Source organism: Salminus brasiliensis, chromosome 5 (genome assembly GCF_030463535.1).
Source record: "Salminus brasiliensis chromosome 5, fSalBra1.hap2, whole genome shotgun sequence".
Classification (NCBI taxonomy): Eukaryota; Metazoa; Chordata; class Actinopteri; order Characiformes; family Bryconidae; genus Salminus; species Salminus brasiliensis.
In genome coordinates this window covers 43,089,324-43,106,344 of record NC_132882.1, presented here as the reverse complement: position 1 = coordinate 43,106,344, position 17,021 = coordinate 43,089,324, and the positions used below count along the sequence as shown (strand labels likewise).

The 17,021-nt window shown below is 42.7% G+C and overlaps 2 protein-coding genes across 4 annotated transcripts in view; both read right to left on the bottom strand.

Moving 5' to 3' along the window:
• Positions 1-8,678, bottom strand: part of ddr1 (discoidin domain receptor tyrosine kinase 1) — a 171,403-nt gene extending 162,725 nt beyond the window's left edge. For both annotated transcript variants that reach the window (XM_072680525.1, XM_072680526.1), the window contains exons 1-3: positions 8,593-8,678; positions 6,636-6,711; positions 6,339-6,427 (exon numbers count right to left, since the gene is read on the bottom strand). In XM_072680525.1, the coding sequence (XP_072536626.1) occupies positions 6,339-6,427; positions 6,636-6,711; positions 8,593-8,603 (176 nt within the window). In that variant the 5' untranslated portion in view covers positions 8,604-8,678. The remainder of the gene's footprint in view (positions 1-6,338; positions 6,428-6,635; positions 6,712-8,592) is intronic.
• A 4,109-nt stretch (positions 8,679-12,787) lies between these two features.
• Positions 12,788-17,021, bottom strand: part of cldc1 (C-type lectin domain containing 1) — a 7,177-nt gene continuing 2,943 nt past the window's right edge. For both annotated transcript variants that reach the window (XM_072680493.1, XM_072680494.1), the window contains exons 4-6: positions 16,042-16,193; positions 14,688-14,809; positions 12,788-14,137 (exon numbers count right to left, since the gene is read on the bottom strand). In XM_072680493.1, the coding sequence (XP_072536594.1) occupies positions 13,975-14,137; positions 14,688-14,809; positions 16,042-16,193 (437 nt within the window). In that variant the 3' untranslated portion in view covers positions 12,788-13,974. The remainder of the gene's footprint in view (positions 14,138-14,687; positions 14,810-16,041; positions 16,194-17,021) is intronic.

The following is a 17,021-nucleotide window of genomic DNA, read 5'->3' as shown; positions in this document are numbered from 1 at the left end:
AGGATGAATAAATGTTAAAAGAACATAAAAAACTAGTCGTGGATACGCTGGTGATGTTACTCGTTCTGAAACTTTTGGTTTCATGCTGGGTCCTAAACCATATCGACCTGCCTGTGCCACCTTAACCGAGCAATCACAAGACCGGTATTTTGGCCATATCGGGCCATATTTCTGCTTCACTGAAATGCGTCTCAAGGTGATTTATGAAAAGTATGCAAATGAAACAATCATAAACGAAAGGAGGAGGAAAAAGAACAAAGGCGAAAACCCACATGAAAGGTAGAGGAAGCCGGCCGCCAGTGCGATGACGCAACAACGGGTGTAATGTCCTCGAGGCATGGCGCTTACCCTTTGACTTTCGAGCTCTTTTTCCCTGGTTGCCGTGGTTCCTGAGAGGATGCAGGGTCTCGTGGCTCTGCGGGTTGATCGACATCTTGATTGGACGCTGCTCCACCAGGGGCGGGGCCAGAGGAGGGCGAAGCGGAGCTTGCTTTCAGTGTTTTCTGTAGGTTGGACACCTGGAGAAGCGACATGACAAGAGAACTGGAGTCAATTAAGGTTTTACAACTGGGGTGATCAGCACAAACACTGCTTTATAGGGAGCACAATATGGACAACGTGCCGGTATTATAATTATACTGGTACATGACATAACTGTACTTTCCTTGGAACCTCAAACACTGCTGTTCCTCCTTCAAAAGAACATCCAGCAGAAGCAAAACAGAGCTGGAAAACGAGCTAATTCCAAAACCCCTAAACTGTTACATCACAGTTTTTACACCACCCCCCTCCCAAGATGTACATATTTATACACATTTACAGCAAAGTGCTCTAGTCAAAGTTGCTAATATGAAGAATATAGTGGTCACAATACTATAGAGCATCACCTCCAGCCACCTTCAGAATGCTAGGCTAAAAGCTAACACTAGCTGATTTTCCATCTTTACTCTCCATTGGCCACTTCCTCCAAAAAACAAACCAAAAAACAACAAAACGAAAACTGGGCTACCTCAACCGAACCAAACATCAGAAGGGAAGGGAAAGCATCTGCTTTTTTGAATATTAAAAATAAATACATAAATAAATAAATAAATAAAGAAGACTCAAAAAAGCCAAACCCAGAGAAGCGAGTGGAGGCTAGGCTAACAGCTAACCAACAAGAGGGCAGCAGCACGAGCCAGTAAGACTCAGTAAGTGTTAGTGTTAAAACTATGCTATACTATGTGGTTTTTGTGAACCTGTCACTGGTGCCTTAAACCAGCAAATAAAAGCACAAGTAAAATAACAGGGTGGTAAATAGGTCTGTTAATCAGCATCTGAGCATTTTTCACCCCAACCAAAGTCACCCACATGCTGACACTGCAAGAGGATGATGATCAATGCAATGCTCACACCTGCAGGGTGTTTGACGGGACTCAGACATTGAGAAGAGTAAGTGCAAGTAGCTGAACTTGCAGGTGAATGGAAGCATACAGTTATACGGGTCTACCAGCAGTGGCAGATCCCAGTCTTCAGAATTGTACTTACTTCAGGGTCTTTGGCACGTCCAAATGCGATCAACTCCCTTTAGCCAATCATTAACTGTATCTGCTTTGCAACCCATTTTCCACACATCCGACGAGACGCTCACTGAACTGTTCTGCACTATTCTCAACATCTGAGTCCTGTCACACACACACACTCCACAGTGATTTATAGCCTGATTGTTTTCCGTAGTTCCTGTCACCTTAAACACACCTAAATATGTTTATTAGTTCTAATAAGTTTCCCTAAACTTATGTTATTAAAATAAAATTTCCTCCTGAATTAAACTATAAGGGGGTTTATTAGGAGCAGAAATGGGCTCTCATAAGGTCCCAGACTTCTGTCTTTTCTGTTCTTCATTACACCTTTTTGTTTTGAAATTCATACAAACTTGCTTGGCTACGCCAGTCTTCATTTTCATTAGAAGAGATATGAGTGAGGAATTCATATAAAACAATGTGTTTACTCAGATTTAGGTTGGCTTATTTAGACGCTTTTCCCTTATTGCCCAGCCTTAATAATAAGCCATGTTCGGCGCAGGATTTAAAGTCAGCTGGCTTCAGAAAAACAAACGTTCCCAAGCCGGTTTACTCGGTGCTACGGAAGCGAAGAGCATTTCAAACACAGTGCAACCCCAGCCAACACAGGCTTTACCAATGGATGTCTAAATCTTGGCGGTCAAAAAACTTCATCTGCAAAAGAAGCTGCGGCACAATTTCCCCCAAATGTTCTGAAGATTACAGCAGAGCAGGCAGAGCTCCACAACGGACTTGCTAAACTAGAATAAGCAGTGCAGCTGCTTCCGTTGGTGTCTTCACAGTCGTGATGTGCATTTCTGACAACATTATTGTAGGTTACGGGCGAATAAAACCAACGCCGTAAATACGAGAGGATTAAAGCACGAGGCTGCATCGCTACACGACATGTAATTAGTTGGGGGAAATAAATTAGCCAGACAAGGGGGGATAAAAAGCTAAAGTGAATCAGTGAAATAACTGTTTATCGAGTATTTTACCGCTGCTTTAGGGAGAAATGCATCTGACCAGCTGAAATGGATCAAAGCTCTCGTGCCTTCAGCAAAAAGCTTCCATCCTAGGGCTTTGAAATGCAGCTTCCCTCCGATATTGGCTGTTGTGTTTCCCGTACCACAATGATTTTCAATGGAAGATTAAAAGAGAAGACCAGAGACGTGACTCTCACAATATGGATATCCTCTTAAATGAATAAACAGGACAGAACAGCCTAAAGCTCTGTCTCGGCACGGTTTTGTCGAGTCTGAGCTGAATATAAAGTCCAGCAGCAGTGTGTTTACTAAGCAGATTCTCAATATTTGTCCATATGAAGATCAAATTAGGGATGGGTAATTAATCGAAAACTAGATATGCATTTCCTGAAGGAAATGCCAGTGCTTGCAATGCAAAATATCAAAAAAGTTTGAATATAAAAATGGGAAATAAAAAAGTAGAGAGGGCAGTTCCTGCAGAATCTGCTCAGACGAAAGCTCTTCCAATATTTCTGGCTAATCTAGCTGTGTCCACAAACTTCTGACCAAAATGTAGGGTGCCAAAAGATGGTTGGTCCAAAAGCTTATACAATACCTTTAGGTAATAGAAATGTGTCCACAAACTTTTGACTTAAATGTAGGATGCCAAACATTTCCCCCAAAAAAATAGAAAACCTTGGGCCAAACTTTGAGGTTCAAGCAATGCTAGCGCATTAGGAATGTACTAAGGGTGCTGTTCTATGGTGAGGTGCAGTATGGCACAGAACCCTTTCGAACCTGTGAGGTCTCGATTTGGTGTTATTTCCACTGTACCGACCCATACTGTACCGCACCGGCAAATATAGCTTCCCTATATAATCTAGATCTGTCGTGAAAAAATAACAACAGTGTGAATTTTCCTCGTAGGATGTATGCAGCGTGATGCAGAATGGAGCTCAGAGGGTGGATTCCACTTTATGTCGAAATATGGATTAAATCCATAATTAAATTAATAAAATAACTTAACTCTCATTCTCTGACCCCTCCCTCATCTCTCGCTCTCCTTTCAGAATGACACCACTAATGAATTATATGCTGTATATGAATATATACTAATTAATTCATGAATTATATATATATATATATATGCTTTCATATGCTTGATTTATAGGCCAATAGACGTGATAAGTTAAGTTTAAGATATGATTTTTTTTTCCCCCCGTCCTCCTGTGAAGTTGGCATTTTGGAGATACAAGGCTTTTGCGTACCAGATGGAGCTAATTCAACAGAATTCTAACATCTAATCACTCTCAAATGGCACCTAAACCAGAGCAGTTGGAGAGGACAGAGTGAGAAGAGACAGCCGACAGGAAGGAGAAAGGACAGAATGAAAGCAGCATGGAAAAACATCAAGAGCAGACTGAGTCAGAGAGGACGGCTCAGCTGGGGTTCCTCGCCAGAGCCTGGAACGTGCTGCTCAAAGGTGCTGGTTTTTAATTCAGCCAAATGTCAGCTGGCTACGGTGAACATGTTTAAAATAAGTTTAGAGCTCCGGCCCACTTCTGCAGTCTCTAGTTTTGTATGATCGTGTCCGTTTAGGGACTTTTTCCCCCCCGGTCGCTTTATAAGGAGCGACATTCTCCACTGTCCAAAGCATTCACGTCTGCACACACTGACCTCGGTCTCCACTTGCACTTTGACCTTCAGCTGGCTCTCTCTGTACTGATTAGCTCTGGACACCTGCTCCTCAATTCCACACAGCACCGCCTCGCACCCCGCACACCTGACGGAGAAGACACAACATTTGCTGTGTGAGGAAGGGGAGGTTTGGAGCTGTACATGCATTCTTCAGGCTCTGGAGGCCGTGGAGGATGGGCTCTAATGGGATGTTTGAGTACACACTGCAGACTCAGCAATTATCACTGCTATTATCACTACAGATTCATACTGGACTAAAACCAGTTTATTCAGACTGTAAAAACTACACTCCGCAGATTCATACTGGATTAAAACCACTTAATTCAGACTGTAAAAACTACACACTGCAGATTCATACTGGATTAAAATCACTTCATTCAGACTGTAAAAACTACACTGCAGATTCATACTGGATTAAAACCACTCAATTCTTAATCCAGACTGTAAAAACTACACTGCAGATTCATACTGGATTAAAACCACTCAATTCTTAATCCAGACTGTAAAAACTACACTGCAGATTCATACTGGATTAAAACCACTTAATTCAGACTGTAAAAACTGCACTGCAGATTCATACTGGATTAAAACCACTTAATTCAGACTGTAAAAACTACACACTGCAGATTCATACTGGATATAAAACCACTTAATTCAGACTGTTAAAACTACACACTGCAGATTCATACTGGATTAAAACCACTTAATTCAGACTGTAAAAACTACACACTGCAGATTCATACTGGATTAAAACCAGTTAATTCTTAATTCAGACTGTAAAAACTACACACTGCAGATTCATACTGGATTAAAACCAGTTAATTCTTAATTCAGACTGTAAAAACTACACACTGCAGATTCATACTGGATATAAAACCACTTAATTCAGACTGTAAAAACTACACACTGCAGATTCATACTGGATTAAAATCACTTACAATTATTACTGTCAGTCTGTAAAAACCACACACACACTCACTAGATTCATACTGGACTCAAACCTTTTACAGTTACTACTCACCACTCCTGCAGCGTGTTGGCGATGTTGGGCAGCTCGTTGGGGCCGAGGTCGCGGCCCACGCTGAAGTCCACCTCCACCTGCTGGTTCCGCTGGTCCAGCTTACCGTGGATGATGTCGCAGTAGACGGCCTCGATGAGCAAATCCTCAAGCTCGCGCACGTTCTTCAGCTCCAACTGCTGCAGCAGCAGGGAGTACGGCAGACACTGGGCCAGGGAAGGGGAAAGTGGCATGGTGGAGAAATTAATATCACAAAAAATCCATACCAGACAATCAACAACAAGCTGGAACAGACAAAACACAACAGCAAAGTAACAGCATAGTTTTTAATAAGAGGGATACAAATCCAACTACAGGTCAATAATAATCATAATAACAATAAATAAACTAAATAAATAATCAATTCTACTCCAAGTGCACAGGAGACCCCTGCACTGACTGTAACTGTGGTTGTTAGCCCAGAGTTATTAGCACAGCCTTATGACAGCATTGGTGATTAATAATATTTTATTCTTATGATATAAACACTGCTTCTCAAAAGTTTGGGGACTCTTAAGCCTACATGATGCATTTTAATAACCATGACAATAAACAGAGAGCAGTTTCTGACCCCAAACGTCTGGCAGGGCTGTTCAACTGTGGTGATCTGCTATCTAGGGGGTCAACTGATCCCGCCTAGAATCGGACAGAATACACTATATGGACAAAAGTATTGAGACACCTGCTCATTCATCATTTCATCTGAAATTAGGGGGTTTAAAAAGAGCTGATCCTGCTTTTGTTGGAGTAACTGTCTCTACTGTCCAGGGAAAAAGGCGGCTTTCTACTAGATTCTGCTGTAAGGATTTGAGTGGACTCAAGGACAAGCGCTTTAGCCCACCTTATCCCCAACTTCACAGCTCCTCCTGAAAGAATTGGTGGCTGAAGCACCATCCATCATACCAGAGAACACAGTTCTCCGCTACTGCTCCAAAAGCTCAATCCTGGGGGTCTTTACACCCCTGGCATTAGGCATGATGCCCATAGGTTCATGTGTATCTGCTCTACAGAAACTAGAAAAGCTGTCCTCGTTCATGAGCTTTCGAACCCCTCTAGAAAACAGGACTGGGAAAGTACCTTAAGGTTGGAGGCCAGGCTGATGATTGACAGGTGGCGGAGCTTGTTCCTCTGGGACGGCGTGAGCTCAGGGAGAGAGGCTGCCCTCTCTGAGGAGCACAGACCAAAAAAAAAAACAAACACACAGACATCACAGACACTCTGTTAGCCACCAGACAACCGGCTAGCACCTCCTCGAGAAGGCTGGACAATGGGCTGCGTGCGAGAAGACACACTCTCCCGGGTGCGACAGAGCAAAACGGATGAAGCTAACACCCTGGGGTGCGATATCTACTCAACCTGTGTTGTCATGGTTACCTTTGTAGTCGGAGTAGGTTCCGTAAGCGAAGAGATTGAGGAGCTGATAGACGGGTGCATGAGGGCCTGTCTCCAACTGGGGAGGAATGAGAGAGAGAGAGGTGGAGATGTTCAGTACAACAGTGCCCATCATAAGTTTGGGGACACCTTAAATCTGAAAGAGGAGGAACGATCGATTAGCGGGACTACATAAGCACACAGTAGCCGTGTGCTAATCCTCTGGGTGTAATTAACAGCAATGCTCAGCTTCATGTTCATCAAAGCGAGTTCCTTGGCACGAAAACAATGACTCGACAGTTTCCTGGTCCATACTATTGATTAACACCTGAGAGAATTTAGTGCTGACATCACAAAAAAAATCCTGAGCAGGACCTTCCTTGGCTCTCGAAACATTCTCAGTTCCTCATGGGCTGGATTCTGGTCCACGCTGCATCACATGATTCCTGCGGAGAAGCTCCGGTCCACCACGTCCCAAAGCTGTCCTAGTGGGTTCAGATTTGTCCCCATCTTGATGCTGAAGCAGCCGTTAGAAGATCAGGGTCAACTGTGGTCGTGTAGGGACACACAAGGTCAGTGGCTGACTGGTATTAACAAGCCCCAAGTGTCCCACGAAAACATTCCCCACCAGACCGGACTGTTGACACAATGCAGGTGGAGTCCATTGAGTCATGCTGCTGATGTTAAATTCTGACCCGACCTTCTGTACCGAGATGATCTTCAGCAGAAATGGAGACCAGGCTACGTTTGTCCAGTCTTCAACTGTCCAGTGTTGGTGAGCCCCATGCGGAGCCACTGCAGCCTCAGCTTTCTGTTCTTGGCGGACAGAAGTGGAATACCCGTCTTCTGCTGTTGTAGCTCATCCTCCTTAAGGTTGGATGTGATGGTGTGCATTCAGAGAAGCTTTTCTGCTTGCTGCAACTGTACAGAGTCAGTCAGGTCAATAGAGATAGAATAGAGTTGACCACTGTCCATTCTCGCCAGCGCCGGATCAGCGCATGTGTTTTCTTTAATCCACCATTCTGAGTGAAGCTCAGAGGCCGTCATGCTGAAAATCTCAGTAGATCAGCGGCCTATACAGTCGTTACCTAAATCTGCTGACCTGTCTCTGTATGATTTTACGCACTTTATCAAATCTGCTGCATGATTGGCTGATGAAATAACTGAAAGAATGAGTTGGTCAGCAGTTTGACTGTATAGGCCGATGACCTCCTGGGATTTTCAGCACAACGTAGCTCAGATAACCACACAGTGCTTCAATTTTTGGTTCAATAAAGAACCTTTAATAAAGATACCCCCCCTTAAACACATGTGCAATTATAAGTCATTTGCAATTATCTGTAAATAATCTGTAAATAATAGTGTTAGTTTTTACTTCTATTATTTATATTGTGTATATAGTGGTAATTTATCTACGTTTCTGCATCTGAGTGTCTTGCTATCTCTTTTCTGCTGGGACACTGAGAATTTCCCCACTGTGGGACTAATAAAGGATTATCTTATCTTATTTTATCTTAAATTGGCTAAAACCTGTGCATCAAACGAGGGTTCTTAGGATCCTTTTTATTTATTTTTTTTTTTGCCAATTAACCCACCTGCTCGTAGCATCCCCCTAGCACTAGCAATGCTCCCAACACTGGGAGGGTAAGCACTTTACTTTACACATCTCCTACAACACCATTAGCTTTAGCTCTCCAGGTTGCTCAGACTTGAAGAGAGGGCAGAGCCATGTTAGCCTGGTAACCGGTCAGGGCTATGCTGACGTTAACCTGACCCACTTCTGGCACCGCACATTCACCGCCCATTCTAGATCGATACTTTAAATACCTGATGTACATTTATACTAGGGGCCCCCTGAGGAGCCAGATCATCACTTCATTAGATAGACAACTGAGCTTCTAAAGATCCCAGGGGCTTTAAAGGTAAGCCGTTAAGGTGGTATCTGCGTGCACGGTTGTACCTCTCGGACATTGGGCAGCTCGAGTATGTCGGAGAAAACGTAAAGTCCTGGAGTCTCCAGCAGAGAACTGATGGCTTGAGCCAAAGCTGGACCTGATAGAGACAGCAGCTGATCCACCTCCATCTGAAAGAGAGAGAGAGAGAGAGGGAGAGAAAGAGACATTTAAGGGAAATGAAAGGGTGATTAGACCAAGTGTTACAACAGAAATCTAACTTCTACATAGACTTCTCTCCATGATAAATGTTCTAATTAAATTTGTGCTCACAGGGTGCAATATCTTACAATAAATGTACCCAGGCTGTCAAGAACATTCAGAATAAGCGCACAGTGCTTTCAGCAACGGCCATATATTAGGCGTTTATTTGACAGGTGTCGGCACCAGAAGTGCAGCAATGAAAAACTGGATTGGGGGAGGGTTCATTTAGGCTGCGGCAAAAACTGGTTTATAGAATATTAAAGGAATTGCTCATTGAAAAATCAAATGAACATAATTGATCGCTGACCCCAGCTGCAGTCCATCAGTTAGGATCATGATTTGTGCTGTTTTTGTTTAGCAGGGAGGTGCAAGGGTAACGTTGTTAACGAACACTGGATTTTCACCTAAAAATCTCACTGCATTGGCTTGGATCTCGCTGTGTCCACGGCATGGACTGCTTTTGCTGGAGTAACTGCCTCTACTGTCCAGGGAAGAGGCAAGGCTTGCTACTAGATTTTGGAGCTGGAGCATTGCTGTGAGGATTTGATCTGACTTCAGCGACAAGATCACCACCCCACCCCACTTCATCATGCCCAACGCATCCCAAAAATATTCCGGAGAACACTGGAGAGTTCTTCCACTGCTCCACGGCTCAATGCTGGGGGGCGTTATACCCCTCTGTTCCGTACATGGCATTAGGCAGCATGGTGCTATTCTATTGGCAGTACTTTTCTACAGGGACTAAACAAGCTGCATGTGCATTTGGACATCTGTGTCAGCAATGGGTGCAACTTAAAGTAGCTGAAAGCATTCACTAGAAGGGGTGTCCACAAACTTTTGGACGTATAGCGTCTCTGGAGAGGCACTGCAGCCAGTGAAGGTACTTTGGTAAATTTGGTAATAACACACACACACACACACACGCCCCCTTATTGTTATAGCTGCTGCTTGTGGGGCAGTGGTGGCTCAGCGGTTAGAGCGTGGAGAACAGGGTTGTGGGTTCGATTCCCGGGCTTGGCAAGCTGCCACTGTAGGGCCCTTGACCCTTTCTCTCCGGGCGCTGGAGTTGGCTGCCCACAGCTCTGGGTATATGTGTGTGTGTGTTCAGTACCACAGATGGGTTAAATGGGACACATTTCGCTGTATATAGTACAGTGACCTTCACCTTATGACTACATTAAACATCAACAGGCATGGCTGTGCATTCCTACTTAATATGTATGTATTAATAATCTCACTAAACATATCAGTAATATCGAAAGACAGCAGCTCCTCCACAGTGTGTCAATACCGCACGGTAAACCGGCACAGCCGATACATCGTCCAACACTGGCGTCCAACATCTGACGTTAGCACTGGCTGAAGTAAGACAGCTAGCTATCTATCTAAGCAAGCTGTCAGCTCCAAGAAAGCACGAAAATAATATTTAATACATTAATAAAAGGCTTCCACTGCTCATAAAAACACCACACACGTATTTATAACATTTATGGAGCCTGTCATTGACCGGTATCACGCTAGCTAGCACTGCAAGGCTAACGGCATGGCTCCTGCTTCTCTCTAGCTAAGTTAGCTACAACCTTTGCAGTCAAGTTATTAATTATTATTATTTCCTCAATAAAGTACGTTTTCACTTTCAACAATTATGCCTTATCTGCACCATCACCCACGGCTCAGCATAAACGCTGGCTTGTGTTTCATTTCCACGTTCATCTAAACAGTGAACCTATCTTTTCCGTTCCACCTTAAATGGCGCAGCAGCAGCACTTCGGCAGCTCAGCCACTATAACGCAAACGCTGCCCCATTTAAGGTGGACCGGACAAATCGAAAAGCAGCTGGCGAATCAGGAAAGAGCAACTGCAGTTTCGTGCTGAATATTAAACCGTAAGCAGTATTTAATCTAAGAGCAGCAGCTGAAGTGTTTTAATGCGCCTCGTCAGGTTAAAGTTAAAGACTAGTTTAAAATTAGGTAGCTATCTAATAGCGCTGCTACTCTTAGCTTTAGCTTGCTAGCTAAGAGACGCAACTAGGCCTGGGGTTTGTTTGCACCGGGCTTTGCATTTAACGGCCTGTACCGCAGAATTTATGACATGTGCTGTCAAACGAACCTCCTAAGCATGTTTACCAGTACTGTCAGATTATTCTAACTCAAAGCCCGAAGGAGAAATATTTACCTTTATAAGTTAAGCTAGCGCTCTTCTCCTCCCCGCAGTCCCACTGAGTCCTCGCTAAGCTGACGGGAGACAACACAGCAACGGCCTCTCTGATTGGACACACAGGGAGGAACAGGCGGGGACAAGCGGAGCGTCGCCCAATCGGCTGCGCTGAAGCAGCCAGTCCGCCGCTTGTCTGCAGTGTTTTTTGCAATTTTTTAATTATTATTATTTTTAATTTCCTAAAGGAATAACGTTAATAACGTTTTTAAATATTTAAAACAATATTATTATTATAATAATGACACTAAAGCAAAAAGTTATATTTTTAACTTCATCAATCAACTTGTTTCCAAACTGCATCCAGCCAATTTTAATGTTGCCTTGTTTAATTTTATAGTGAGGATGTAGGCAACATTTGTCCCAATGTGTGATGACTCTCATGACTCTTCCATGAAGGTCATATTAGTGCGGGTGTCGCTGCACAGTAGAACAGTGCTCCATCACTCCAGGGTCTTGACTTCTCTTGAAGTTTTCTTGGGCTGTGTCCCAACTCCCGCACTCCACACTAATGCTGGGTGGTATATATAATATACTAAGCTTAACAGCCCGAGTTTGGCAGGTTAGTACACCAAATATTAACACACGGACGTATGTTTTTTTGTACTAACAGGAGGTGATTAGGCGTTGCTATGGCAAATATACGTCACAACAGTTTCTCTTCCCGCTGTTGCCACAGCATTGCTTCGCACTACCCGCCATTATTTCTAATAATTGTTCCAGACGTGAGCATTTGTTTGTATTGCATTGTGGGATAACACTGTCCGTGGTGACCACACTAAAAACCTGACCGGTTCTGAGTACGTAGCTTGGATATCAGGGTATACTCAACTCAGACCCTTCTTTAGCTATACTACACACTTAATACTCAAAAACTAGCTAGTCTTAGTAATTAGTACGCAACTGGGACGCACCCATGAGCCGAGTCTGAAACTGCGGCCTATGCGCTATATAGTGCACTAATTTAGGGTTATGCTATTTTGTTGTGTGTCCATAAACGTAGTACCGAATTTTCAGTGCACTGTATAAACAACGTACACTAAATGGACATGGAATATCCGGACACAGCTTTAGCCTTCTAGACCTTAACTTGACCTACGCCACTGCTGTTAGCTGACATTAGCTGATCTGAACTATATTAAGGACGACTGAGCAAACAGCTAGCCGAAAATGCAAATTTTATGAAAAGAGAAAACACAGGCGCTTCACTGACTGAAAACAACCTAGACAGACGGCAACAGTCCGACATTCGTTGCTATCTTGGCGGTGAGTTGTCAACACAGGCACGTGCAGCCCAATGCTCGTACACCCCCACTGAAATAGCAATCCGCCAAGGTCAGACAGACCGCACCTGGCTCTTAAAGGGAGCGGCGAGCGACAATTGGTTAATTACTGCACGTTACGCCCAAAACACTCCCATGATTAATTAAGAGACTTAGTACATGACTATTGAGGGTTTGACCGAACTTTTCCCGTTGTTACGATAGCAAAGACACACCGACACGCCCCTTAATCAAGCTGTGAGGTGCACAGTTGACAGCTCGCCTAAAGATCGCTAAAATAGCGCCCTCTGTATTTAATTTTTCAATTTCATTTTTGTAATTTGAGTTTTGTAATGGTTGTCTACTGCAAAATATTTTATTGGTTTATTCTGTATATTAATGTTTTTTTTTTATTAAATCACCTGAAATCACCTGAAAAAAAAGCCATGCCATATTTCTCATGGTCTGTGCGTCCAGTGCTGGAATCCTCAGAAATCCACAGAAGAGCCAAAGTCAACTCAGCTCAGTTCAGTAGATCATTTTCTTTATTTGTGGAAAAACAGTGCAAAAGGTATAAAAGTTAAAAAAGTTTTTTTTTTTTAAACTCAATCAAACTGGGGTGTGATAAGTCAGCATTTCCGTTAAACACATTCTCCCAATTTTAAAATAGTAAACAAGCTTTATTAAAAAAAAAATAATAATAAATGTAAAAAGTCGGCTAACGTCACTGCAAATTACCGCTATGGAGCGTGTGAGGCTAATTAAAAACGTAAAAACTTAATAAACAGTGAGAATTTCATTTAAGGGGACACCTTGTAGCAATTTGCTCTAAAAATATCAGTTTCAAAATCTTTCCAATAATTTTAATGGCACTGATTTGCAGTAGCACCAATGCGTCGTCTGCTAGCTTCGAGAAAAGGCTAGCTAGCTCAGCCTAGACATCAGACTGCGACGAGACCAATGAAGACGCTGTTGAAGGAAGCGAGGAAAAGAAAATAGCGAGTAACTAACTGAGCAACAGACTTTCGCTTGTTAGCGAGAGCTAAAAGAGCTAAAAGGATGTTAAACAGATGCTAAGCCTGGCTTCTTCCTGTTGAACCAGCGAGTAATAACTGATTGGCTAGCGGCTGACTTGCTAGTTTTTGAGCATAAGCTAAGGCAGCCCACTTCCACAGACGTTTTAGCCGCTAGCTGGACATCTTGAGGCGACGGCAAACTCGCTAAGTAACACACTCGGACAGCGGCACTTGGAATAGATGCTGTTGCTGATGTCGCTTGCTGTGAAGTTGTGTTAGCTAGCGGCCTCTCAAGCTTTACTTTACGATCTGTAAATTAACTGCAAGCGGAGTCAATTAGCAAAAAAGCTGCTAATTTCGCATAAAGCTGCTTTAAATGTCACGAATTTTGTATTTTTGCATTTGCAGTCGTACTACAAACCGTCTGCCATTCTTACATCACACGATTTCCCTAGCGTAGCATGTGAGTATTTTTAACGCTAGGCTAGGCTAAGTCATTGTTTCCCTGCAGTAACGATGCAGTAACGATTTCCTTGAGTCTGGGTTGAGGCTGGACCTCTCTTGGACATTCATCATTAAGTAAATTTATAATGATCACAGGTTTCAGGTTAGTTTTTGGGTAAACGTCAACAGCTTGGATTAGCCGTGTTCAACGCGTAGCCGTTCACACCCCGAGAAAATCCAGCACAGTGATTCAGTCTACATGAATAGCGTCCATCTCGCAGATGCGCTTGTAGAGGAAGTCGCAGGGCACGTCGAACCAGGTCGTAGAGTGGGATTCCAGCACAGCACAGTCTTCACCATGAAGTCCTCCCGAGTGGTGATTGTTGGGCTCTTTGTGCCAGTCGCTCCAGTACCTACAGGGGGCAACAGCGAGACCAAGCAATGAAGAGCAATCAACCCTGGATTAGAAAAGCTTATAAAGGAAAAAAGGAGTATGATGGCCCTCCCTCCCCCCCATCATTAGCAAGCTGCTAGCTCGTGCGGGAGCCTGTTGGCGGATGTACCGGAGTTCTCCTCTGAGTCTTAACCAGCAGGTGGGAATTGTCCGGACTGAGGAAATAATTGGGTTTGGTGAGAATTTGGTGTGAAACTGACCGACTCAGATTTCTTTCCAGGATTGGTGAACGGAACCAGGCAGTTACCATGACTACAACATTAATACAGCCATTTTATTTATAATCGAACCCCAAACCCACCAGTCCCCAAACCTACACGGGTCTTCAGTGTTTATGGAATGTGAAAATATGTTGGGGTTTTTTTTGGGTACTATTTGGTCTTGGACCACCCTGCATGTATCCCACCACCAAGAACCTTTGGTTTGTTAAGGTGGACTGAGTGAATCAGCAGGTTTGTGTATTTGAAAGTGTAGCTTGTATCTTTGTATTTCTGTATGTGTGGTCTTACGTTTTGTTGACCACAGTGTTGTCCACCCATTTCCACACACCCTCTTCTTCTGAGTCCGTCAGGCCGATCCAGTAATGGTAGTCAAACCCACCCAAGGTTCGAGCTGTTTTCCCTAGATCATCCTGTGTGAGAATCCAAAAACAACATTAAAGCCATAGTTTCCTTAAAAATCAATCCAATTAACGCAATTTCATTACCATCATATTTAGAATTACAGTCTAGTAAATAAATATTTAGAAATAATTTCTAATAACATTTCACATCTACAGTGACATTGCAATAACATTAATATCCAGTATGAATTTCTAATATATTTAATATATAGAATAAAGCTCCAATACCGTTAATATCCAGAATGTATAATGACATTAATATCCAGAATGAATTTCTAATAATTGAAATAACCATATTTAATTTCAAATCATTAACAATAATCATTAACATCAATAACAATAATAGCCATTATTAAGTTGTAATAACAGTAATATCCAGAATGAAGCTTTAATAACATTAATATCCAGTATGAATTTAACATTGACATCCAGTATGAATTTAACATTGATATCCAGTATGAAGCTCTAATAACATTAATAATCAGTATGAAGCTCTAATAACATTAATAATCAGTATGAAGCTGTAATAACATTAATATCCAGTATGAAGCTCTAATAACATTAATATCCAGTATGAAGTTCTAATAACATTAATATCCAGTATGAAGCTCTAATAACATTAATATCCAGTATGAAGCTCTTATAGCATTAATATCCAGTATGAAGCTCTAATAACATTTATATCCAGTATGAAGCTCTAATAACATTAATATCCAGTATGAAGCTCTAATAGCATTTATATCCAGTATGAAGCTCTAATAGCATTAATATCCAGTATGAAGCTCTAATAACATTAATATCCAGTATGAAGCTCTTATAGCATTAATATCCAGTATGAAGCTCTAATAACATTAATATCCAGTATGAAGCTCTAATAACATTCATATCCAGTATGAAGCTCTAATAACATTAATATCCAGTATGAAGCTCTAATAACATTTATATCCAGTATGAAGCTCTAATAACATTAATATCCGGTATGAAGTTCTAATAACATTAATATCCAGTATGAAGCTCTAATAGCATTAATATCCAGTATGAAGCTCTAATAACATTAACATCCAGAATAAATTTATAATAACATTAATATCCAGTATGAAGCTTTATTAACATTAATATCCAGTATGAAGTTCTAATAACATTAACATCCAGAATAAATTTATAATAACATTAATATCCAGTATATTATATTATTGATAGTATTTAAACACACACACACACACACACACACACACTCTTACATGTTGCTGGTGGGTGTGGAGGATGGTTAAATGGCTGCCCATCGACGCACAGCTGTCTTTACTGTGCTTCCAGTCCAGTTTATCTTCACTGAAGAAGTAGCACTTCCCCTGCAGAAGTGTCCAGCCCTCAGGACACGGCCTGCACGTCCTCACTGGGTGGGTGGGGGGATTGGGGGGGAGGGGGTGATGGTGGGTGTTGGTGGGGAATAGATAAAAAAAAAGACCAGGATTTAAAAAAACGAAGCTAACAATGCGGCGATGATGCAATTCGGTCTTTCTCCGGGCCAATTTTCACAGCGGGCCACAGCTCCTATCCTCTCATTTCCAAACAGTAAGAGGAACAAAACACGGATGAATGTCATTAAAAAAAGATTGCAGCTCCCCATAGGATACAGGCTGCAGCACAGCACACGGCCAAATGCTAAGTGATGCAAGCGTCCACTCTGCGGCAGCAACAGACCGCTGCTCTCTGGACTGTGGACGGCTCGGGACACGCTAGGGTGCACCAGCGCACACAGACTTCTGCTAAGCCCTCCCACTCCCCAATTTTCTCAACAGCATTAAGTAAATTAAACTCCTGTCACATACACGATTTGGACAAAAGTATTGGGACACCTTGTTCTGAAATTTCTTCTGTTTCTTCTTCCTAATAGATTTTAGAGGAACATTGCTGTGACAATTTGATTGCACTCTTGGGACAAAGCTTTGGTGAGGACTCAGATAGTATACATGTGGGGCTTGTATGGGCAGCCCAACTGGGAACCAGAACTTTTGTCCATGGGTTCCATGTTGGCCCCACGTATAGACGCTTACCTGGCTCCCACCAGGGTCAGTGATGGGACCAGGAGGAGTTCAACATGGGCTCCATCTGGGAGACCTACATGGGACCCATGTGAGATTAAGGTGGGCTGTAACGATGGGGCCCATTTAGGAACCCCAAAACCCATGCCCATCTGGACCCATGTGAGCCCTTCATGAGT